This window comes from Ictidomys tridecemlineatus, chromosome 2, assembly GCF_052094955.1.
Source record: "Ictidomys tridecemlineatus isolate mIctTri1 chromosome 2, mIctTri1.hap1, whole genome shotgun sequence".
NCBI classification, from domain to species: Eukaryota; Metazoa; Chordata; class Mammalia; order Rodentia; family Sciuridae; genus Ictidomys; species Ictidomys tridecemlineatus.
Window position 1 is genome coordinate 144,711,449 of NC_135478.1, and position 25,805 is coordinate 144,737,253.

Genomic DNA, 25,805 nt, shown 5'->3' on the forward strand with positions numbered 1-25,805 from the left:
ATAACAAGCTAACAACCTTTGTGGACTTTTCAAATTGCCTTTGGGCAGCTGGGGTGGTCATTGGACTGAAGGCCAAGGGGCATGGGGAAGGGCTTCTGCATAAGCTTCTTCCCCACCTTCCTAATGAAGGCCCAAGCCACCCGTGAGCATCAGTCTACGGTAAGCCAGGTCTGGGTGCCCCCCCGGGGGGGTTGCAGCTGCACCCCCTGTGTTGGGCTGCCCGGTCCTGTCTCAGAGCTGGCCATGACCCCAGGGCCCTGAGCATCCTGGGTTTGTGAGAGCTCCCTGGGGAAGGCTCTAGCCATGTGGGGGGGGGGAAGCAGCAGACCAAGGAGAGCATGAAATCAGGCATGAGATTTACTGTAAGCAACTGGAGATCTTAAGAAAGAAAATAAACGGCTTGAAATCAAGTGGAAAAAAAATAAACCCTTTGCAAGACTCTGCACACAGCCCGAGTAAACAAACCTCAAAGGCCTGTTCTCGACTGTTCTTTGGAGTGGTTGGGCTGTGCTCGGCGGGGACTACATCTGCCACGGCACCCGGCCCTGGCTCTGTTCTGGCTGAGGAATGGCCTTCAGCCAGGAGCACTGGCTTTGGTGCAGGGCGGCTTCCGGGCTTCAGGTCCTCTGTCACACGCTCACAATCATGTCATCCTTCACCAATCTCCAGCTGACCATCCACACCCACATCACCTCCCATCCAGCCACAAGTCTCGCGATGTCACCCATCCACACACACACTGCCTTTGGAGGGATCAGGTAGGTCTGCCCAGCCCTCCACTCCGCTTCTCCCTGGCGGAACAGCATTTGATCTTGGATTCTGTTATCTCGCTGGGTTCCCAGGACATGTTTTCAACTACTGTGCAAAGTAATCACAGGCCAGTCGGAAGCAGCATCAAAGGGTTCTCTGCAGAGCTGACTCTGGACTCCACAGAGAGTCTGATCATCTGCTCCCAAGGTTTTGAAGCTGGGTTGTTTGTAGAGCTGGGGCTTCTCCAAAGAGGGGTCCCTGGGCCATGGCCGGGGTGGGGGGCAGATGTTGATGCCTTATTGGGAGTCAGGGGCCTCCCCGTCCCTATCCCATCTGCACCCATCAAAGTCGTCCTGTTGCATTTTCTTAACTCCTTGACCTTTAAATAGATGTTTTAAAACTAATCAGATTTTCACAATAAGGAGTCCACAAAGTACTAGCCCAACCCTGTCCTTCTGGAAATAAAGAATTAAGACACAGGTTGAGTCAGCCTATGGCTTGTGGGCAGCTGAATTGAGAAGGGGACCCAGGCAGCCTGATGCTACCTCAAAGTCACCAAGTGGAAGCTTTCATGTGACGTGCCACCCTGCTGGGTGTTCTCTGCCCAGGTCAAACGGTGACTGAGCAGGATGACACTGGCACCTGCCAGTCTCAATGTCCATAAGAAAGCTCTTTGCCTGTGGCTCACAGGAGGCTGCAGGCTGGAAGTGGGTCTCCTAGTCTCAGGATAGTCCTCATTGCCATGGACCACAGGAAGCCTTCAGAGGGCCAAGGTGGGGTGCCAGGGGACTGAGGGACCCACATGTGCAATGTGACTTGTTTATAATGGGGGGAGGATGCTTGCAGGGACTCCGCTTAAGAAGGTGAGAGGACCCTTCCTCACGGAAGCCTCTGTGAGTGCCAAGAATGTACGCGGGCTACGTGAAGTGGCTCCAGGGGGACTCAGGATCTGGCCAGCACCCGGGCTGCCGCTGTCCCTGTGCTCATTGTCATCCCTGTCTTTCCTCCTTAGGAAGCCCCTGGACCACAGGTGGGGGAAGGGCCAGCTGATGCCCCATCTTGAGCAGCCCTGTGGACATGAGCACAGTGGTCACGAGAGAGCTTAGATCTGCAGCAGCTCCAGAGACCCCCCTGGGCGGCCTGAGGTCGGGTTCCAACCTGAAGCCCTCAGTCTAACAAGATGTTTTCTTGAACTTGAACAAATCAGAGTTGGGTGCTCAAGTTGGCCTCTACCCCAGGTCCTTAGCTGGGCCTCTCCACCTACCCCTCAACCAAGCAAGGGTACCCAGTGCCCAGGAAGCCCACTGACATTCAGGAAGGATCTGCCACTTCACCACATCACCACAGAGGACCACCATGAACTTCAGGACATCTTTTTGTTTGTTTGGTACCAGGGATTGAACCCAGGGGCACTTAACCACAGAGACACATCCCCATTTAATTTTCATTTTGAGACAAGGTCTTACTGAGTTGCTCAGGGCCTCACTAAGTTGCTGAGGCTGGCTTTGAATTCTTGATCCTCCTGCCTCAGCCTCCTGAGCCTCTGGGATAAAGGCGTGCACCTCCACGCCCAGCTGGCTGGCATATCCTCATGGCTGCATCTACCGGGGAGGCCTGGTAGCCTCCACCTGGGGCACCAAGACAAGCCAGAGGCAAGAAAAACGCAGGAAAACATACAAGTTCATGGTCCTGCAGCGGCCACTGCTAAAGGCTCCCACCCTGCAGGAGCCGTGATAACCTGGTTCCCGAGGAAAGAGCCCGAGGAGTGACCAGGCCTAATGAACCTGTCTTACTCTCAAGCTCAGCTCTGGCTTGGGCCAGATCACCTGGGGAAACTCTGCTTGTCAGGCTCACTTGCTGTGTAACCTTGGGGGGAACCACTCCCCTCCCTGAGCCATGGGGACCACAGTGGCACCCGCCTAACTGGTTTTCATGGAGGATCAAAGGGTTCAAAGAAAAATATTGGGCACAGAGGGAGCTTCATAATGCTGGTTGCCATTATCCTTACTGCTAATAGGACTTTCCTCTGTATTTGGACTTTCCTCTAAGGAAAGGGGAAGGCGAGAGACAGAGGAATGACAACCAACCTGTGCAGCCAACATCACAGCGGATCTCTATCTGGGGTCCTCTGGAAGGCAGAGGCCTGGGGAGGCCCATCCTGCACCCAGAGCCTCAGGATACCTGCTACAGGGCCCATAGTAGGTCCTCAAGGCCCTGAGGGAGCAGCTGGACTGCATGTATGTGGGTCGGTGTGTGTGTCTATGCCTCTGTGTGTATATGTGTGTGTTTACAGGACTGTGACTTCAGGCCATGCACATGAGGCTGTGCAGGTCTAGGCTGTGGGGCAGAATTCCCCACCCTGATGTCCATTAGGTGCCACAATCTAGACAGGGCACCACTGCTGCCCAGCTCTGTTGGATGGGACAGAGAGGGGCAGCAGCGGCCTAAGTCCTCCAGTTCTGACCCATGTGAAGAGTGTTCTGGACAGGGAGCATCGAGGCCCCATCTAGAAGGAGAAGACTTCACACTGGAGACCGCTTGTGATCACTCAAGCTCGGAGCCCAGACACAGGGCAGAAGGTCCCCTGCACAGATGGGGAAGCTGAGGCCAGCACTACCAAGCCTGGCCTACCTGAGAGTGCAGGCTTCCCCAGTGAGGCCAGAAGACAACCCCCCCCTCCAACACCTCCCGCCCAGGGATTAGGAAACCAGGCCCAGGGAGAGGGTGGGCGGCTTATGGTCTCCATGCACGTGAGCTCACGCCAGGAATGAATTATATCATTATGGCAGGATTAGAAGAAAAATGCCATTAGAAAGCGCTGTGCACACACCGATTTAATAAGGTCAGTAGCAGCAGGCAGCAGGCAGGCCAGCACACGAGGTCCCACAGAGCCCCGCAGTCCTCCTCCCGCCTGCAGCAGAGGCCCTGGGGGAGCAGCCACAGGCCAGCAGGGCCCAGCCAGGGCAGGAGGGCAAACATGTCCTTCTGCCAGGGCCTCTCCTGCCTGTGCATCTCAAAGCTGCCCAGGGACACTGCACTTCTCAAACCTGCTGGGAGTTGTTCCCAAATCTTCCCTATAAAGCACCTTCCCAAGGACGGTCCCCTCCCCTGGATCTCCATTCTCTCAGCTCCGCCTGCTTGCCAAGTGATGCCACCACCAAGTGTACTTTAAAAAACTCTCCCTGTACTATTCGCCTGCTGTGCTCCCTAGGGATGATGCCCAGGTGGTAAATACAGACAAGAGGCCTAGAAGACTCCAGGGGAATCAGCTTCATGGAAGAGCTCAGCTCTAGGGCAGCCTAGGAGCCCGGGGTCCAGCAGAAGAAAGTCAGGGCCATTGGCATTCCTACCTCTCCCTCTGGGTACCGCCCTGGACTGCCAGTAGGCTGCTGGTGGCTGCAGGAGGGTCTTGGCCTACAGAGGGATCCTGCCCTGCACTCGGGGTCTGCAGCCATTTCCCAGGTCTCAGCCTCACTGCCCCCACCCCTGCACAAGTAGCAAGGATAAGAGCCTTAAATGTGCATACAGCAGTTACATGCAAGCGTGCAGAGGTCCCTCTTGAGTTGTCCCTAGCACAAGTGGGGACACCACAGAGAAGGGGACCTCGGAATATGTAGGACGGGCCTGCTCTACTCTTCCACCAGCACTTCCCTTCCTCTGCTGCCTCACAAAGCACCAAGCCCTGCCCTGGGCTCTGGGGAAGGAGCACAAGGAGACACAGATGGCCCCAATCCAGAGAGTTGACAGAGAAAGATACTCACAGTTCCAGGGACCTGGACAGGATGGCAGACAGGGTGAGCAGGATGCATCCATAGGGGCCTGCTTGGAACTGGGAGAGGAGAGGGGAGTGAGTATCCTCCACACACCTCCAGCCCTCAGCCTGACACTCTGGGGGCTCCTGGACTCACAGCCTCCCATCAGGTGGCCACAGGTCAGACCTTGGGTAGGTCTCACCAGCCAGGTCCCCTCAGCATAGGGATGCACCAGCCCAAGTGACGGAGGGGCAAAGCACAGGGGCACCACAGAGCTTGTCCATGATGTTGGAGTCCTTGAGGTAGCCACAGTGCATCCATGATGGTGCAAGGGTCTTGTGGCCACTGTCACACCTCACACACTAACAGACTGGTATCCTTACTCTTTTCTCTCTCTACAATGTCAGGAACTGAGGCTCAGAAACTGAGCCACTGGTCCTTGGTCACACAGCTCCTCGGCAGCACAGAGGGAGTCCAGGGACTCTGCCTCATGCTGGCTCCTTCCACAGAAGACTCCTGTGCCCAGTGCAGGTTTGCAACTGGGTCAGACCAGGTGAGGCAAGGCAGGTGGGCCGCGAAGGGCAAGCAAGTGTCTCCTTTGTACATTTTGACATTTTTAAGATCATGGATTGGTTTTAACTAATTTTGATTTTTTAAAAATTCTATTTATACTGATCTCTGAGGATTTGGGGGGGTATGGGTTTTTTTTTGGGGGGTACAGGGGATTGAACCCAGGGGTACTCAACCACGGAGTCACATTCCCAGCCCTTTTTCTTTTAGTATTTAATTTAGAGACAGGGTTTCACTGAGTTGCTTAGCACCTCACTTTTGCTACGGCTGGCTTTGAACTCGCAATCCTCCTGCCTCAGCCTCCCTAGCAACTGGGATTATAGGCGTGCACCCCAAGTTTTTGCACCTTGCAGCCCAAACAAGCAGCTCATGTTTCTCCCCCAGTTCCGATCCTGGTTTGGAGCCATTTCCTAGAGCTTGGCTTCCTGGGTTTAAATCCTGGCTCTGTCACTCCTAGCATATGACTGTGAGGATGTTTCTCAATTCCTCTGTCCCAGGCTTCCCAACTGTAAAATAAGAATAATCACAGGAGACCCTCACCGAGTCACTGTGAACATTAAGTAAGCTAGCTCTGTAAACCCAGAGCAGGGCCTGGCATCTGTGTTGGCTCTTACCATGACGCTAGCTCTGCACTGTCTGCTTATCCAATGAGTGCAGTTGGCTACAGCCTCTGCAATAGGGATGATAGTTTGCTCCCTAAAGAATCACTATTTCCCAGGTGTAAGCCAGTGTGAAGGCCTTACTCATCCCACACTGGAGATGATGAACTGTGGTTGCAGAAACTGCTTGTTAAAATAGTCAGTCTTCCTGATGTGCGATCAATTTCTTTTTGGATTTAAAATGGGGCGGGGGGGGGGGGGGCGGGGAGCCCCTGTTCTTAGTACTATCACGAGAACTATATAATTTATTACATTTCCATTTTGCTTTGGCTACCAGGAAGCTCAGAGCCAAATGTAGCATCATCCTTTGGTAACTACAACTGCTCAACCTTCTGATATAATTATCTTTTATTTTTCTCAAAATATAGTCTTTATTTTCATCGAGTTATTCAAGTAGTCAGTTCATCAGTAACCTTCAAAGCTTACTTAGTGAAATTTCTGAGCCAAGCAGATGCTCCCTGCTCAGGCTATACTTGTACATAAGAAGGACATAGATCTGCCCTCTCAGGGAAGTCGGCAGGGAAGAACAGTGAGCATTTGGAAAAGGGGGCTCCACTGGGGCCAGCTCATCTGGAAAGACACAGGAAGGGCCTCCACAGACATCAAGCTCAGGCAGGGAGGAGGCCCAAGGAAGGTATTATGGAAGCCTGATGTCTAAATACAAACCCCAGGAATCAGAAGAGAAGTGAACACCACTCCTAGCATGGGAGGTATGTGCACAGGCCCCAAAGCGGGCCAGTTCACTCTGCTAGGGCCTAGAAGAGCCCAGTTTGGGGAAATCTAAATGAATGAATGGATGAATCCACGACCATCTTAAATTACCCTTCCCTGAATTCTGTGATCTCAACCCAATTGCTTCACTTCTGTTACTCTCAGTTTCCCCAGTGTCTGCAGACATGTTCTGACCACTGCAGAGTTATGTGGATGTCCTGCAAAAGAGGACACATACCTGGGGGGTGGGGGGGGTCCAAGCCCCTGCAGACCTGTGTCACAGCTCTGCTGCTGACCTGCATGCTGGCCTCTCCTTCTGGAATACCTACGCACTTCTGCCACGGACCCACACCTTGTTTGGGGGAAGCCCTGGTACTTTTGAGGTCTGTCTCCCCTCCACGTGATACCTACAGTCCACAGGACTGAGATGAGGAAGGACGTGGAAGTCCTGGTGAGCCCTAGCTGGCTGCGAAACTATGGGGAGGTTTGGGTGGGCATTTGCCCAGTCCTTGGCCCACCCTCCAGAGCCTTTACCCTGAGCCCTCTGCAGAGGCTGGGGAGATGAACCCCACCTGGGGCTTCCTGCCCTTGCCAGAACACAGTGAATGGCACCAATATTCCATTTTGCTTTTGAAAACATTGATTAAAATTATCTCATCAAATTCAAGCTGCCAAGACTTGGGAGGCCACGGGGCAAGGCGCCGGCTGGAAAGGCGAGCCCCGGCAGGCAAGTTGGTCCGGAAACCTCACTTAGGGGCCGGAACCATGTCTGGTGCCACTCGGGAAGAAGGGGCCATTCTTCCACCCCTGATCTCCGGCCCTGGAGAGACCTGAGCCCTCCAAAGGACTTCAGTGGGCCGGAGGGGGGGGGGCGGGGGTATCCCAGAGCCAGCCCGGGGCCTGCCAGACACCTCGCCCAGAGGTGAGCGGTAATGAAAACCCAGCGAGGAGGCTATTTACTTTGGGCAGAGACGGTCTGGTGTACATTTCCAGGCCTGGCACCAGGAGCCCCTCTGAGACCCAGCCCATGAAAAATGGATTTGGTGAACCTAGTGCTGAGGCAGCTCCGCTGCTTCCAGCAAAAACATAAATCAAGCTTCACGGGGAGACTCCGGCTGCCAGATTGAGAAGGGCCAAATACTGAATGGACCGGCAGAAGCGGGGAGCCAAAGCTGGCCAGGGACGGACAGCTCAGGGTCAGAGGCCTTGAGGGTCTCTCTCCCTGCAGCAGCCATACTCTCCCAAGTCCCTTTCACAGTCATTTTCATGCCTAGGCTTCACTGAAACCCGGGGACACAGGCCAAGGGGTGAGACCCATGTTACAGATAGGGATACAGAGGCCCTGGCACTGCTGGGCAGCCAGAACCTTTGGGGATAGTTATAAGGCCTCCAAAACATGAGCCATTGGAGTGATCTCCCTGGAGCCCCTCCTTGGCCCCCAGAAGCCTCAGCAATCACTTCCCTTGCCTGACTAGGTAGCTCCAGGCCCTGCCCCATCTGAGGATGTGACATGTGTGACCTTAGTCCTGGCCACCCTGGTGGAGTCCACACACTGGGTTCATAAGTCTCTCAGGTGCACTCTGGGTTGAACAGGGGACCCCTTCCTGCTGACTCAGACTGCCTGTACTCACTCCATTTGGAAAATATGCTTCCCGGTGTCTAAGTTTCTCCTTGACCACCCCTGTTGGAGCTGGAATCTGTAGTCCTTCACCTTCCAGATGAGGAGACTGAGACCCAGGGACCTCTGCAAGGCTGCATGTGGGCAAGCAAGAAGGCAGAGGGGGTCCAGTCTCCTGGTCTTAGCTCATATTGTAAGATTTCCCTCTTGTTTTTACATGTCTATGGCTCACCCATCCCAAGGTGGAACTAAACCACCACGGCAACAATGGACGCCCACAATGAAGGAGGACATTGCACAAGGCCCCGAGGCAGATGCTGCTATTACCCATGTCTGGCAGAGGAGAAACTGAGGGATAGAGGAGCTCCATGTGTTGTCTGAGGCTTCAGAGCTAGTAGGGAGCTAACCCGGATCCAAATTCAGGCCAATTATCTCTGGAGGCCGAGTCCTCTGCCCTTGGAGAGGGCAACCTCCTCCTCTGCACAGCCAGGCTGCCACAGCCCCACTGGGAACTCCCAGATCCCTCTGGCTGCACTGCTCCTGACCCTGGCCACGTCCCTCCTAGCTCACAGTAGAGAGTGGGTGTACAGTTTACAGACTGGACACTGCAGGGTCCCTGCTTGGGCCAGTCCAGCCTCCCCAGGACACCAGGTGAGGTCCTGTCCCAAGCAGTGTCCCCGAGGGCACTGCTTGCCCTCCAACCCTGACTTGGAAGCCACTTCCTTTTCTCCCAGCTGGTCCTAGGACACACCCACTGACACAGAGGAGGGTGCTTGCTCCTGGACACAGAGACAGCTCTGCAGCCACCATCTCATTGCTGCTTCTCTTTCTTCCGACCCCACCAGTCCTAGCCCTGCTCTCTGCAGCCCCAAAGCTAACTTGTGTCCATGACCAGCCCACAAGGATGCGATGGACAGCCTGGAACTCCTGCCCCAAGTCCACCCTCTCCAGACACATCACCCATCATCCTCAACGCCACCACCCAGAGGCCCAGGTGCCCTCCTGCCATCTTGGCTGATGGAGAGGACAGCTCCAGGTCACCAGCATCTCTCCCACAATGAAATCAGAAGGCTCAACACTGCCCATCCCACAAACAGACGCCGCGGTTCATACCTGATGAATGCTGTACTGAAGGAAAGTCACCAGCTCCTCGTAGCAGGTCAGACTGTGCAGTGTGAGCTGGGAAGGAACACACACTTGTGAGCTGCCATTTCCTCGGGGCCAAGCCCATCCCAATCCCGGTCAGAGCCTGTGGCCCTGGCTTCAGCCTCTACACACCCCACTGTGACCCTCCCTAGGCTGAGAGTAGCAACCTGCAGAGCTGGCGCTGGGCCATGCCCCACATCTAGTGCAACTCAAGGCTTCCCAGAACAGCCAGGGTCTCTGGGGGTGAGGCTGCCCAGCAGCAGCCCTAGGCCCACCTTTAGAACCCCAAGAATGTCACAGGTTGTGGGACTAAGCACAGGACCCAGCATTGCACGTGGCCACAGGGAGGGCTGCACCCTGCATGCCAGTCATAGCTGAGAAGAGTCCGGGGATGGAGGAGGCTAGCACATCCAAATCACAATGCCAGGTTAGGGGAGCCCAACAGGCCAGGTCCTGAGTTAATGGAAAGCAGCAAATATGAGTCCCCTTTATTTTCTCAGGTAGGTCTGAGAGGGGGAAAAAAAAAAAAAAACGCTTTAAAAAATTAGCCAAGTGAGGCCCTTAATTAGGGTCCCAGGGTCACATTGGCCCAAAGCTAGGTCAAATAAAACAAGTGGGTTAAAATGAAAATTCTAGCCAGGGGCAGTGTTGCACGCCTGTAATCCCAGCAGCTTAGGAGGCTGAGACAGGAGGATCACGAGTTCAAAGCCAGCCTCAGCAAAAACGAGGCACTAAGCAACTCAGTGAGACCCAGTGTCTAAATAAAATACCGAAAAGTGCTAAGGATGTGGCTCAGTGGTCGAGTGCCCCTGAGTTCAATCCCTGGTGCCAAAAAGTAAAAACAGAAGATTCTAAACAGATGGCAGTTTTTTTTGTTTTTTTAAACTTTCTAAACTTTTTTCAACTTCACTGCTTTCATATTTTCAAAACAACCAACAGGACATTTCTCATTTTTTCACTCTGTACCACGTCTGGCTTCGTGGCAAGAGCTCCATGCTATCAAAGTCCTTCCCCACCTTCTAACTGCCTCTGCAGACTGGCACCATGGTACCCCCCCACCTAGGTCTTAGAAAAGAGGCTGGAGAAAGAGGAAGAGGGACCTGGGTGAGGGCTGGGGCTCAGCCCGGGGTGCTGTGTACAGGCTGCTGGGGACCCCAGGCCTGCGCGCCCCCGAGGTGTCGGGACTCACTGGCCACAGAGCCAGCGCTGGCAGCCGCCCACCCCCAAAGCCAAACACCTCTGTCCCCTCCCCAACCCGGGGGCGTGGACACGGTGGGCGCGGGCTGCAGGAAGGGCCCGGGCATCCCCAGCTGGGGGAGGATTTACTTATAGGAAAGGAGACAGTCCCCAAACAAAGCCAAAGTTTGCGTGATAACTTTCCAGAAAGCCGTACTGTTTCTAAGACTCCGTCGGCTTTGTATTTCCCCGTCGGGCTGAACTGCTCGCTTCCAGAAGACCTAAAAAGGCAAAGACGGTGCGTGAGTCCTCTGCCAGGAAAGAACGCCCTCCCGCCAGCACAGGACCGCATGTGCCTTCCCGTGGGGACCAATGGAAGGTGGCTGCCGAGGACAGAGGAGCCAAAGGTGTCTCGGGTTTCCCTGCTGCAGACTCACCCCCGAGCCTGGGTCCAGGGCCTCACGGGGAAGGGGAGAAAAGAAAAAAATGGAAAAACAAAAAGAGCAGGGGGTGCCCTTGGAACAGCCAAACCCACACCCTGGCAGTGGGAAGCCTGACTCCCACCACAACTGAGGATTGCCTGCCCACTGGAATGTTGGCTGGCAATGCTGGCCCTCGCGTCCACTGATGGGGGGGGGGGTCCCAGCTCTGCCTCTGGAGCCTCCTCCCTGCGACCCCCTGGTTAACTTCCCTTGGTGTGCAGAGCAGTGTGGCATGGACAGGAGTAGGGCTTGGATTTGGAACCCTCTGTACCACTAGCTGCTGTGTGGCCATGGACCCGCCACCTTCCCTCTCTGGGCTTCTGTTTCTGAATCTCTAACACAGTCAGAAATACAATTCCGACCTCATCTGCTCTTAGTGCTGCTGCAATAGATGCTAAGGGCCTAGGTTAATAAGCTCCCTGGAACACAGTACAAAAAGACAGGTAATAGGGACTGGGGTTGAGGCTCAGTGGCAGAGTGCTTGCCTAGCATGTGTGAGGTACTGGGTTTGATCCTCAGCACCACATAAGAATAAATAAATCAAATAAAGGTATTGTGTCCATTTACAACTAAAATTTTTTTAAAAGAACAACAACAATAATGACGATGATACCTCACCTCTACTTTTGTGATGCTTAGTGTGTGCCATGCGCTGTCCTAAGCACTTCACATTTATTATTTATCACCAATTTATACTGATAAATGATTCAGATAAACAATGTTATTACATTTATTACATATCATTTATTTATATTGACTCATTTAGTTCTCACAACCATCCTATTAAGTAATCATCACCATCATCCTCATTTTCTAAACAAGTAAACATGAGGCTCAGAGAGGAGAAGTCAGCTGCCTGAGGTCACATAGCCAACGAGCAACAGCTTCAGAGAGTCCCTTCTCATAAACCCTATGCTACAGTGACCAACGTGCGCCCCAGAGTGTGCTTCTTGGCCCTCCAAATTACTTCCTTTGCTAAAGCTAAGCCACAAATTTAAAAAATTGAAAGGGCTGAGAATGTACGCAGTGGTAGGGCCAGGACAAAGGGATGCTTACGCTCTGAGGGGTCGAGGAGAAGAGGCAGCCAGTGAGCTCTGTGGACTGTGTGGGGCAGGACAGAGGCCACAGGGAAGGGCCCAGGTGGATCAGGGCACAGCATCCAGGGCCTGGGCTCCACCATCCTCTGCTCACCCCTCTAAGGGAAAGGGCAATCCTGGGGGGACCAGGGAGAGCAGCGGGGTCAACCTGAGGGGCTATTTCTAAGGCCTCCAGGAATACAGCGGGGAAGTGGGTACCTGGGCCACAGGTTCTCAGGGGCTCCCAGAGCTCCCAGGGAGGCAGGCTGCGCAGACAGGAGCGCACCTTCCCAGGTGAGGGCTGCAGCCCGGGCAGTCAGCAGAGCTGGGCAGAGGGTCTGTGCCCTGGTCCATCCTGGGGCTCCCCAAACACACAGTCCATCCACCCCACAGACAGGAGAGCTGCAAACAGCTGGCCTGCCACCACGGCTGGCGTGGCCCTCGGAACCACTTACAGCGCCACCACAGCTCTCTGTCGGCCCCCAGCCCGCCACAGGATGTCTGCGATGGCCAGGGTGAGGCAGCGGGTCCTGTGGGTGTCTGAAGGCTGCAGCTGCCTGAGAACAAGAAGGACAAGCAAGCAGGAATGCATCGATGCCCACAGCACATCAAGCAGAGGTGGCCCAGCCCAGGGGGATGCCTAGGCAGCCCCTGTGCAGATGGCTCTTTTCCCCTGGCTCCCAGAGGATCGTTTGCAGCCTGGGAACTTCATGGCCACGCCCGGGGAGGAAGGCCCTCTGTGGATGAGAGCCAGGGAGGACCCAGGAGTCGGGTGCTGGTGGAGGCAGCCAAGGCACTGGAGCAGGGGATCCAGGAGACCTGGCAGGGCCCAGAGGGTGCCGGCAGGACAGGAGACGTGGTGCAGCCTGGCTTGCTGGATGCTTAGAGACAGAGTGTGGGAGGAGGGAGAGGGGGAGGCAGGTTGACCCTTGTGGCTTTGGGCTACACGTTGGTGCCACCAGCCTAAATAAGGAGCATGTGGCTGGAGGAGGCAGATGTGGTGGGCGGTGACACGCTGCACCTCCGACTTAAAGAGCAGGGGGTGCACGTGGATCTCCAGGGGGAATGTCAGACCCACTGAAATACAGAAGGGGGGCGGGACTCAGCACAGATTTCCCAGACAGAAGATGAAGAAGGGGCAGTGGCCAAGGATGAGTTTCATTTGTGGTACCAGGGAGGCTGACAAGGAAGGGTCAGAAAGGTGGGGCAGAACAGGAGACCAGGCATGGCACAATCTAGGCACAAAAGAACTTTAACCAGCATAGCACGCCTGAAATTTCAGCTGCTCAGGATGCTGAGGCAGGAGGATTGCAAGTTCAAGTCCAGGCTGGCAACTTAGTGAGACACAGTCTCCAAATAAAAAAAATTGAAACAGCTGGGGTGTACTCAGTGGTAGAGGCTTGCCTAGCATGTACAAGGCACTGGGCACTGGGTTTAATCCCCAGCAACACACACACACACACACACACACACACACAATTACAGAGCTCTCTTGCAATAAAAATGGTGACTAAGAGGTTCCTGGTGTGTGGAGGGAACGAGAGGGTGGACGGGAGACAACCAAATATAGACGTTTCTTTCCATTTGACATTTCCAGGACTTGTTAGAGCTCTGTCTGGCCTTCTCCTGCAGGCTGGGAATTGTTTCTAAATTCATACAAAAGCTAGTGTGACTGGTTCTCTCTTCCTAACAGACAAAGGGGTTTGAAGAAGACTCTCCTGGGTCAGAGGAGTGCAAAGTGGGGGATTCCAGGCTTCCAGGCACCAAATCTCATCTGAGCTCCATACCTCAGTGTGCAAGGGAGACAGTAGTGGCATTTCTCCCTCCTGTCCAGGGCAGAAGAAGGGAATCAGGAGACCAGGACATAGCCACCATGGTGAGCAGCAAGCCATTGCTGACCAGTGCCTGGGACATAGAGCCAAGGATTCCACAGACAAGCTGTTGTGGCCCCACTAAGGTAAAATTAGAGGCGGTAGGACCCCAGGCTCCCTCCGTTTCCCCATCCAGAAATGGGCAACAACAGTGATTCCTCTCTGATAGTGCTGGGAACTTTAGATGAGATGATGTTTGGGAGGCCCCTGACTCAAGACCTGTCCCCAACACTTCCCATCACTATTGCCCTGTGAAAAACTCAAGTCCCCGCTGGGGTCAAATCCACAGAAGGGGAGACCCCAGCATCCAGCGTGAACTTGGCCCCGAGCTCCTGCCCCTGGAGACCCTTCAGACAGGCACTCAGGCACTCGGGGAAGTGAACCAGCACACCGCCTGCTCCTTCGGGCTCAGGAAGCCCATCGTGTTCCTCACAGGAAACGGTTACGGTGCGATCGCCAAACCGGACGACCCAAGCTATCGGGAGCCCCGGCCCAGGTCACCCGCTAATGAGGAAAACAACGTTGAGAAAACACTGCTCTAGGTTTCAAGAGAGGCCACGCCAAGGACAAGAGGGCCACGAGAGCAGAGCTTGCGGGACAAAGGAGAAAGAATTGAACGTTTATCTCTTTGGAATCAGAACCCACAAACGTGGCCTCTGACATCCTGGGTCATTCCATGTCCTGCCACGTCCTGTCGATCGCACATCTGAGTCTCACCTCCATCCTGCTCTGGGTCCTGCCCACAGCTGAGCTGTTGCCGATGATGCCCGCCAGCGTTCCTGCTCTCTCCTGCCCCACCTCCTGTCCCCGTCACGCCTACTCACTGTGTGTATAGGGAGGGGACCTCTGGCAACAACACAGCCCTCCTGGCATAGCCACGGCTCCTGATTAGAACACCTGACCTGGGTAGGAGCTGAGCAAAGGTGTGCACGGCTCACACCTGTGCTGCAAAGCCTCCATGTCTGAAATCAAGGGAAGCCTTTCAAACCCTGTGCTCTGTGCCCACCGACCGGAGCAGGTCATCCTGGGTTGGAAACGTCAGTGGAGCAACAAGGAAGGTCTAAAAAGCCAAAGCACCACAGAGACCCTGTGGAATGCAGCCTCGGAATCACCTCTTTAAAAGCCCCCTGTTCCTGCTGATGGGCAGAATCAGCCTCTGGGACAGGAGTCCCCTCTGTTTCTCCTTCGCTAACAAAGCAATAAAACTTCTTTTCCTTTTTTCTCAAAAATAAAATAAAAAAATAAAAACCAATACATATTGAGCGGGTGTTGTACGCTCTATATCATGACATCAAATCATGAAAGCACCCCACGAGGTAAGACCTGTTATCATCCCCTTTTAAAGTGGGGAAACTGAGGCCCCAACACTACATGATCTATCCAAGGTCACACTGTTGGTAAGAACTAGGAAAGAATAAACACTGAGGAAGAAGGAAGGGAGGGAGGGAGGGGAGCCAGAAAAGCAGAACCAACTGTCCTGGGCACTTAGTTTCTGGAGCCAATGTCCCTTTGCCTCAGAGCCTGTCTTTTCAGCACACAATCAAGAGCTCTTGCTCCTGAGGTGGCCCAGCTCCCCATCTGGGGGGCTTTGCTCGCAGCCCCTCTGACTCTCCCGGTCTCTACTCCTAAATCCCTCTTTCCACCAGTTTCCGTGGAGTAACGTCTCCACCCTCCCTGGGCCTTCCCCTTCTTCTGTGTGAGACGTGCCTTTCCAGGAAACAGCAGAGCTGGGGTGTGCAGCGGTGGGGCAGTTAAGAGGCCTGGGTTTGACTCCTGACTTTACAGGTCTGGGGCAGCCCCATGCCACCCTGGCCTCCATGCCCACCTGGAAACATGGGCACTGAGTCAGACACCCCTGGCATCACCCTGTCTTGCCATCTGTCATGTAACCTGCCCCAGGGCCGACAGGGCTGAGGGTGAGGGCACAAGTTCTTGTCCCACAGGCGGTGACAGTGGAAGTCACCCGAGCCTGCCTGTACCACGCACACTCCAGGTTCACCACACAGCTCGCTGTAGCTTTCACAGGGACACCTTGGTGACTGTGGAGGAGGTCCTGTGTGGCTGAGCAGCTGACACCCATCTGCCACGCTCCTACCAGGAATCTGGCACCTGGCAGGGCTCTTGGGGGAGGGAGGAGTTTCTTCAAGAGTCCAATTCCTCCAGGAGAAGGGCAGCCTGAAGAGGTCTGTCTGGGGAGGGGGAGGGCAGAACCATAATACGTCCCGAGTCTGTCCGAGTGTTTCAGAGGGAAGACACATTCTACCCCAATTATCTCAAAACAGCCTCACCTGTCCCCTCGGATGGGCCTATGGAGATGAAGTCTATAGAAAGTTCAGGAGACAGTTGTCCAGCGTGTGCAGGCCCAAGAGTCCTTGCTCTCTGCTCCCTCCCAGGGTCAAGAGAAGGCAGGAAGATGGCTAGCCAGGGTCCCCAGGGCCTGAGTTCCAAGCCCAGCTCTACCACCAATGTCCAGAGGGGCCGAGGACAAGTGTCTCCCCTCCTCTGAGCCTTCAGCCCCATTTCAGAGAGGAAAGTGGGGGTAAGAGGACGCCATCCTTGGATTCCCCCCACCACCACCACCATACCAGTTGCAGTGGCCTCTGCAGGGCCTCCCTGTCTGGGGCCCTCTCCAGGCCTGCAGGGCATTGAGACCTCATCTCTTCCCATGAGCCCAGCCGCACCAGCCCTTCCCGAGTGGAAAATCACCGTGGCCGACCGCCCGGCTCTGCCTGGCTGATGGCAGAGCGGCAGGCTGCCAGCCCGATAGATGAGCCTTAATGAAGCCAGACAGTCCTGCGGGAGAACAGCGCGGCGGCCAAGAGACCTTTACTTCAGCATGGCTTCCCTGGAGGTGCCAGCGCATCCCCTGCTCCACTTCCACAGGACCCTTTCCCTGTCCTCAAGGTCTGCAGACCACAGGGTCTGAACGGGGAGGCAGTGTCCCGAACACAGCAGAGGCGCTGACCTCCTTTAAAAAAAAAAAAAATTAAGCTGCATCATTACTGAAATCCTGGAATTTCCAAGTGGAAAGGGAGCGGCTGAAGCCTCAAGATCGGCCCAGCACATGCCACCCGTGGAGGAACCAGGATGGCCCGATCTGTCCATATCGACACAGTCCAAATAGGTCGGTGGGAGCCGTGGAGCTGGAGCGGAGGAAGGTCCCTGCACACCTGCCCACGTGCCTCTGCGGTCACTCTCTTTTCTACTGTGCTGATTTTTTTTTTTTTTTTTTGCTAAATTAGGGCAAAAGACAGTCTCTGCCAACAACTCCTCCATAAACAGAGCCACCCTTGGTTTCTGAGAGTCCAGAGGGTGCCCAGTCATCAGCTGTTTCAAACCCATGACCCTCAGCCTCTGCCCCCCTACCCTCTCTGGCCCTTGTGGGACAGCAGCGTGGTGTGATAGACAGGGCTCCCGGGCCGGCTCAGCTCTGCCATGGTGCTAGGCGTGACCCTGAACGAGCATCTCTCCCTCACAGAGCCTCAGTTTCCCCATCTGCCCAGTGCAATGGTCTTGCTTACACGGCCCATGGAGATTTTCAAAGGGCTCTGTTTATATTTTCATCTTGAGTTGGGTTTAGGCCAGAGATGACTTCCTAACTCACAAGTGGCAAAGTGGGGTCCCTGTTCATCCCATCATAATCCAGGTCCCAAGTGCCTCCCATTCCCCCCCACACACCTCCTCCCACTTCCTGGGCACTTGCACATCTGGCAGTGAGGACCTCCTGTGGCTTCTGACCTGGCCCCAGGCAGCCCCTCATCCACCAGCCTTTGGCCTAACCCAAGCCCCCCGGAGGGCTCTGCTCCCTGCCCTACTTGCCTCTAGCCCCTGTAGCAGGCCCAGGGAGAGGAGCTGAGGAGGAGATGCAGGTAGGAGGGCAGAGGAGGGCATTTGGACCCTTTGCCCACAACCCACCAACGAGGAGGAGGGGAGTCCTAACTGGGTCAGAGAGAGGGTCTCTGGGGACCTCCAAGCTCACCCCATCTGCCACCTCTCCCTGAGTGTCCTCAGGCTCCGTCAAAAAGTGCAGGGACTAAGCCAAGCTCCCACACCTCCCTGTCACTGGAACCTCTCAGGCCTGCAAAGCTCACCCCACATTATGCAGCACCCTGTGTGTGTGGCCTGGGGGCGGCAGAGGTCGGGGATGCAAGGCAGGGGGCAGGATACAAGCAGCACCCAGAGTTATAGGGCCCCAAGGAAAGAGACAGCATGAATGCTTCCAGACTTTGAGGAGAAGGCGGCCCTGACCAGCTGCTTGGCAAAGGACTCCTCCAGGACCGCCAGGCAGCCTTCCCACCCAGCTCCCAGATGGGTACACCCCCACACACAAGTCCCCAGCAGAATGCAACCGTCACCCATCACATAACCCAGTGGCAGCCTCCCTCCTCCTCCCTGAGCACCCTCTTGGCCACAGGACCCTTCTGAGCCACTGTCCTCCACACACAGACACAAGCAGCCTGACCTCTGTGACTGCGAACCAGACTAGCCCAGATCGCAGCAGCAGACCGGAGCCCCAGGGGTAATGGCCGCATTCCTGCAGCCCCACTCTTCCCCAACAGAACCCTGGTGGAACTGTCTAGTAGGAGCCTAAACAGACACTTGTTCATAGACATTGAGGCCTGGGTCAGTGAATAGCAGGAGCCAGACTGGCCAGCCATGGGAGGTGGAAAAGAACATGCCTTCTCACAGCCTGGTAGGGTTTTCTGTCTACCCAGAGCCCCCTTTGCTCCCCCAAGCTAGATGGGCTTCTTCTGCCTTCCAAGTCCCCATAAATCCCAATTCCCTCTTTGGTGTAGAAAGTAGAGCTCAGCATCCCTTAAGGGAGTGGGGTGGTGGGTGACAAGGAATCAAGCGCCAGCCTTAGGTCCTGGGCAGAACGGGCCCTTCCTACTGAAATGCTCCATTCTGACTACTGGGAAGTGATCCATGACTTTCCCCCCGATGTCAAAGATCAAAAGTAACTTAGAAGGGGCTTTGGGCTGAAATGAGTCATAGGACATCTCTCCTCGCCTCTAAACTGGCTCTAAGACTGGCTAGAAACTGGCTCTAAGATGGTAGCCTGGAGCCCTTCTGGCAGCCCCAGCTGCATCCCACCCCCCCCCCCCCCAGCCCCAGGTCACACCCTGCCCCTCCAAACACCACCAGGCCACCCCAGGCCACAAGCTGCTCTTCTCCCTGCCCCCAGGCCTTCGCACATCTTGTTCTCTTTACTGGAATACCAGGCCGCCTCCCCTCCCTGTTTGTCTGGATAACTCATTCATTAGTCCATGTGTTCATTCAACAAAAATCCTGAGGGCCTCTCCCGTGGACCAGGCACTGGGCTACGTGCCAGGGACACGCTGTAGAACAGGCAACCCAAATACAAGTCTCGTGGGACTTGTATTCTGCTGAAAGAAGAGAGACAGACACTACCTGGTGACAGGTAAGGGCACTGAGGAACAGGATGCGGCTTGGTGGAGTTACCGGAGGCAGGGCCTGGTTTATCCTAACTGGGGTCACCAGGCAAGAGGCAAGGTCAGAGCAGCAGGCAGGCAGAGCACCTGAGCACACAGGCCTGCCGACTGGGAAGACTTGAGGGTGATTGCCTGGTAGGAGGGGAAGAGATGAGGGGTGGGGGTCCAGAGTGTGCAGGGATATGTGTGATGGAGAATCCGAGGCTGTGTTCCTCCCTCAGCTATCACTAAGATAAAAATGTGCCCCTGCAGGAAGCCTGCACTCACCCACTTCACGTCTGGGTGACCCCTTAGCAGCCTGCATGTCCCCGTTCACCGCCTGTCCTGTTCCATCGTTAAGTGCCACAAGGGGAAGGCCACATGTGTCTCCTTGGGCCCTGTATCCCTGCCAAACACCTGGAAGGCATGCTCTGCACGCTCTCTCAGGGCAAATTAGAAAGGGAGGGAAGGAAGGGCCTGTGTGCTCACAGAGCCTCTGCACCCTTTGAAGTCAGCCAGAGGACTCTCACTTATCAGATGCCACCCAGTCAGGAGTGTTCTTGGGCACTGAGGACTGTGTTGGTCTCACCAGGAATCAATGGCGGGCGTCTCTGCCCACCATCATCTTGCTGGGCCAATCTTCCAGAACCGGCAGAGGGGAAGGACCCTGCACAGACCAGGGTGGGAAGCAAAGAGACACAAGAAGAGGGGTGCGATCCTGCAATGGCGGCTGTGCCTGTGCTTAGCAGTCTTCTTTGGGTTTGACAGAAACCACCTGACTATTATCTTGTAAAACTATTTGAAGAATTATAAAACGGTAAGTGTGGAAAGCTCCCCTCACTTGGACCCTGTCAAGGTCAAATCATTCATGCCGGGGAAACGTGTCTCCTCTGAGAGCTGAGCTTGGAATCTCTCCCAGGCACCTGTGAGTACAGGGGAGTGGGTCCTGTTATCTAAACAACACCTAAGACCTAACCCGATTTTTTTTCTTTTTAGAAGGCTCTTTAATACTTATTTCAAAGAGCAAGGATCTTTCAATAAAGTTCAGGAACTGGCAGAGCTAAGCTGTGGCTTCAGAATCCACTGGACTGTAACCCGGAGCAAGGGGACTCCTGGGAATGTTTTCTCTCTTGAGAAATTGCATACGTTCAAGGACACGTGTGAAGGGAAATCCAGGACTCTCTTCCTCCTTCAGGTATCAGGGTAAAATGTCTTTTAATTGTATGTATAATATTTTCAACTAGAAGGAAAAACAAAGGGTGAATGCTAGAAGTGGGGTAACTCTGGGGTGACTTGCTATGAGCTAGAAACTAGGATGCAAGGAGGAGATGGTATGACCGCTACCTCCTCTGGGAGGCCTCGCCAGCCTCTGGCATGAGCCAGGACCTCACCCATCCTTTGCTCTCGGCACCAACCATGGTATAGGGTTACCTCATGGTGCATCTCTGGGGAGGAGACATGCATGTGGTTCTCCCGGGTGTCCATCATGCCTGCATAGAGGTGTTCTAGCAAGATGGGGAGGAGAGGGGGGTGCCCAGGTGCAAGCACTTAGCATGTAAAATGGAAAATAAACAGCTGCAGGGAGAGGAAGCCACGTGCTGTGGGGCCGGCTGGAATGTGCAGTTCTGACCGTTGGCAGAGGGGAGATAACGTGGGAGGGAGGGGAGCCCTGGACTTGGTCACGGATCAGCACTTAGACGTGGGTGTGGACGGCATGGACCCTTCCGAGGAGGCAGCAGGCCTCATTTCCACACTGTCCAGCAGTGCCTAGCATGTGGGCGCCCCCCAATCCTCCCCTCGCCCAGAAACGAATGTCCGCATGTCCATTTAACACGGCCAGCACCACCCTGCTAGCTCACTGCCGTGACCCCTTCCTGTCGTGACCTCCAGGAGACGGGAAATATCAGGGAACACACACGCTTCCTTGCTTGTTTGTTCTGGATGCTCCGGAGAAGCCTTGGGAAAGGAAGCGATTGCCAGAATGAACCCTGACTTACCGCGCGCAGCGGGCTCCGCTCTCGCCTTCAAACAGGAGTTTCTGCAGCACGCAGCCCTGGACAGCCGCCAGAACCCCACAGGGGCCGCCCTGCAGAGAAGCGCGTGTTACCACCAAGGCCAAGGCACCCAGGGCCGAGCTCTGCTCCACCTCCCCAGCCCCCAGCCCCCTGGCCCAGGTTATGGGGCCCAAGCCCCCACTGCTCTGCTCCCTCACAAAGAGGACCCTGACATGTGACTATCTGCAGTCAATGTTGACCCTGAGTCACAGAGAGGGGGTAACAAGGCCCCCAGAGGAGGGATTAGTCTACAATGTGTCAGGGGAGGAACATAACCAGCTAGGTGTGAAGCCACAGGTGTCACCATAGGTTTCCTGTCATCCAGGGAAAAGCTTCAATGTATACAGGCTATACACTGTCTACCCAGTCCTTGAAACCTATCCTAAAGGCCGTCTCCTCCAGGAAGTCTTTCCTGACTACCTCAGTTGGCAGTGAGCCCCCTCAGCAGCATCTGCTTATGTGAGCTCAGCTTGTGAGTCACCTCAGCACTCCAGGTGTGACTTTATCACCTCACATACTGTAACATGAAATTTCCAGGTGATGTGGTATACACCTGTAATCCCAGCAGCTTAGGAGGCTGAGGCAGGAGGATCGTGAGTTCAAAGCCAGCCTCAGCAACTTAGTGAGGCGCTGACAGTGAGACCTTGTCTCTAAATAAAATACAAAATAGGGCTGGGGGAGTGGCTCAGTGGCCAAGTGTCCCTGAGTTCAATCCCCTGTAGCACCTCCCAAAAGGGATGGTGGAACTGAGCAGCATCAACAGCCCCTGCAGTGCACCCGAGCAGACTGAGGGCTTTCTATTGCTCCCCCTCACCCAGGACCACTCCTAGCAAGTGGGTGCTCGGTTAGAATGACTGCTAAGCAGAGGGTCTGGATTTCCAGCTCTCACCCCACCAGTCACACGGGGAAGTTCCTGCACCAAGTGATACCTTGTCCAACATGAAGTGGCCAGCCCTGGATAAACCAGCCAATGCTTGTGGCATTACCCCAGCTAGGGGACGTCCCCACCCCGACCGTGGTGACCCAGCGGAAAGCCCCCTGAGAACCCAAAGGTCAACCTGCCTTGTTCTGCACAATGCCATATTTTAAGGAAGCCGTGTCACTGAAGGAAAAACTCTGAAGTTTCCATTCTTCATTGAAGCAGCAAAAGCAAGAACCAAACAGAAGGGTCTTTATTTCCTGTGGAGAGAAGAAAGACTTACTGGTTGTTTTAAAAGCAAACACTGCTGCAGTGCTCGGTGCTCAGCTGGACTCAAATTATAGCAGGGCAGAGCCTTCAATAGCTGGGCTCCCTTTATTTTGCAAGCCCATTCTTGTCATATTTGAGGGAAGAGAAACCCGGCCCTAAGGGTCTCACCTCTGCACATCTGTAAGTCAAACAAGGCTGTGCTGACATGGGCCAAGGTCTTCATAGTGCCTTACAGAGGACTTGAAACACAAGATTTTCATTTTGCAAGGGACCTTGGAAGTCTTCTGAACTTCCATAGGAAAGATTAGAAGTTGACAAACCTGCCTCCAATTAAGTCTGAATTCCTGAGTGAGGGACTCTGGTATCAGCAGCTTTGGTTTTTATTTTGGTTTTGTTTTTGCAATGCTGGGGATCAAACCCAGAACTCCCCACATGCCAGGCCGAGCCACCTCCCCTGCCCGACTATCAGTACTTTTCAAACTGCCTCTGTGTGGTTCCACTTTGCAGCCAAGTCTGAGAACCAGTGCTCTGGTATGGGGTTGGCAAACTACAACCCACAAACCAAATCTGGCCTCCATGTTTTTGTAAATAAAGTTTTATTGATACACAGAGGTGCTCATTTGTTTACATTTTGCCTACAGCTGCTTTTACATTACAACAGCAGAGATGAGTATTTGCAACAAAGACCATGGGGCACGCAAAGTAAAAATATATACCGTCTAGCCCTGTAGGGCCACCTCTGAGTGATCCCCAGTGAACTCTGCTTGAACACCCCACCACCCCAAGAAGGGGCTCCAAACGTCGCAGCCCCTTCATTTTTTCAGAGTCCTGTCTTTAGATTCCGAGATGATATTGAGCTCACTGTCCACCTCCCATCAACCCAAGCTCTGTGATCCAGAATGCAGGAAGGGCCCACCCCTCTCTACTCTCAGACCCTCAGAGGGGAAGGCAGAGCCTCCCCACCCCCATGTTGGACCGCCCTCTCATGGCCAGGGTTTTAGATCCAAGGGGACCCTGAAGCCTCAGGGACCCACAGGTAGATTCTCCAACTCTCAGGTCAGGCTTTTTCCATAGTCTCCAAATACTTTCCACTAGAAGTGGTGATTATTTCTTTCCTTGAGTGTAGGGAAATCTCTATGGCAGAAGCATCTGTGTCACCAAATGTGGGCCCATGACACATTGAATGTGTGAATTTGCCTTTCATGGCCAGTTCCCTTTCTTGTGCCAACTACAATCCCCCATGTGTTTAAACTGCGTTTCTCATTTCTCAAGAACCTAGCAACTACAAGGACTTGGACTTTCTGGCTAAACTCCATCTCCATTATCTGAGCCACAGATGATTCAGGCTCAGCACAGTGTAGCCCACAGCCTGCAATCTCCTGCCCTGGAGGCCGTGTGTCCTGAGCCCTCTTCTCTGTCGGCCTCCCTTTTTCTCATTGCTTCTGGACATGATCTTTAGGTCTGACCCCAAAAGGGAGTACCCTCTGCGAAGAATTCTGACCTTGTGGTTATAAGGTCAGAGCACCCACTCCCTGCTTTGGGGCTCCTGAAGTGTGTCTCCATCCTCTGGGAAGGGAAAGAAAGGGAGGCAGAGAGGAGGGAGATGGGAAAGGAAAGGACAAACCTCTAGGAAAACCCTGTACTCTGTGACCAGTGACCTGCTGAGTCAATCTGTAGTGAATAGGAAGAGAAGGAAGCCAGCCGTGTCCCCAGGAGGGTCTGTTTTACCTCCTGGATCCTGGCTGAAAGGCCCATGGGGGACAGCCTCTGGCCAAGGGGAGCAGTGAGATCATGCTGGTGGCTGAGCACAGCAGGGAGTCCAGGACAGCTTGCAGAGCAGCCGCTAAGGCCAGGGACCGGCTCCCTGTGTCCTGTGACCACTGACCTCTTCAGGAGGCCCCAGGCATGAACCTGGATAGTGCTGAGGAATCGTTCGCCCTCCTTGTCCTTCCCTCATGGCAACCCAGCCAGAGCCCAGTGTGGGAGGCTGGCTTGGGATCAGAGCCAACCTCATGGGAACAATTACCCTGATCCCACCTCACTCTGGGGGTGTCCTTTAGGGATGCGGTAAAGCCGCTCTGAGCCACACAAGGAACTGGGTCCTCTAGTATTTGGACAGGGAGGGTGTAACCCACCCTTCTCCATCTAGGGGAAGCTCGACAGGACCTGAACCATTTTCCTGACCCTTGAGTAAGGTTTTCTTCTACATCACACCCAAATTTCCATTTCAACAATGACCAAGATATTACAATGAGAAGGACTGCACCAAAAATATCAAAATCACCGCACCCATATCAGGATGTATTTTAACGTGGAACTCTCCTGACACTTCCAAGTGGACACCTACCTTTGCTACAGAGAGGTCAATTGGCTTTGATGCTACTTGCAGCTTGAGTACTGATGGGGCTGGGGACAGGATGACCTCTTCCTTTATCGACGTATCATCCACATCCTCTGGGTGGGGGAGAAAAATAGACCACGTCATGACTCACAGAGAACAGAACATAAAGTCAATGGTGCTGTGTGACAAGTCCAGAGAAGGTTTGGGGGTTAGGATGGCTCCTCCAGCCTCCACCCCAGCCTCTGCTAGAGGCCTTAGGGCTTCAGCAGAAGGAAAGAAAACAGATCAAGAGGGACCTCACTCCTTGTTACGATCCCTCCCTGGTTATGCCATAATGATACGACAAGTGGGTGATACTTAGCAACGGGTCCACTAGGAAATGCCACATGGGGATACAGCATGAATGGAGTGCCTAGGACCCAAGACCCCAAGCCCGGCCAAGAAAAAGCCTAGCTCAGAGGCACTCCTACCCACAGCAGGCACGATGCACACATCTCTCACCCTGAGAAAAACGTGAGGTGGACAGAATTAGGAAAGAAAATGAAACGTTTCTGAAAAAAACAACTCCAGTCATAGTTTATTACTGTTGTGCTTTACATTATTGGCCTCTTGGATTGTGTCACCTAACCTGCATGAAGGAATCGTGCTTTTTTTTTTTTTTTTTTTTTCCAGTGCTAGGGATCAAATCCAGGGCCTCGTGCACACCGGGCAAGCCTCTCCCCCTGAGCTGCACCCTCAGCCCAAGAGAATAAAATGAATACCCCCAATGACAGACTTTGGGGAGTCACTGACCTCGAGTCAGGCAGATGGGAAGTGGCAGAGATAGGATATAGACCCAGGCCGACTGCTAACCATTCAGCCATCCTAGGTTCCTACCTGTCCTGGATCTCCTGCCAGAAGAGATGCTAAGCCAGATTTCAGATATAGCCCTCTTACAGCGGGAGCAACGGAGGCCCTGAGAGCCTCCGCCAAAGTCTT

The 25,805-nt window shown here is 54.2% G+C and overlaps 1 protein-coding gene across 5 annotated transcripts in view; it reads right to left on the reverse strand.

Annotated features, from left to right (window-relative positions):
• Positions 1–25,805, reverse strand: part of Mindy4 (MINDY lysine 48 deubiquitinase 4) — a 112,541-nt gene that overhangs the window by 25,606 nt on the left and 61,130 nt on the right. For 4 of the 5 annotated variants that reach the window (XM_078039897.1, XM_078039898.1, XM_005319168.5 and 1 more), the window contains 7 exons: positions 24,834–24,940; positions 22,360–22,476; positions 21,241–21,329; positions 12,396–12,497; positions 10,600–10,663; positions 9,174–9,239; positions 4,512–4,579 (listed from right to left, as the gene is read on the reverse strand). In XM_078039897.1, the coding sequence (XP_077896023.1) occupies positions 4,512–4,579; positions 9,174–9,239; positions 10,600–10,663; positions 12,396–12,497; positions 21,241–21,329; positions 22,360–22,476; positions 24,834–24,940 (613 nt within the window). Of the gene's footprint in view, positions 1–4,511; positions 4,580–9,173; positions 9,240–10,532; positions 10,664–12,395; positions 12,498–21,240; positions 21,330–22,359; positions 22,477–24,833; positions 24,941–25,805 lie in introns of all 5 variants that reach the window. The other variant, XM_040291817.2, reaches the window with a different exon arrangement.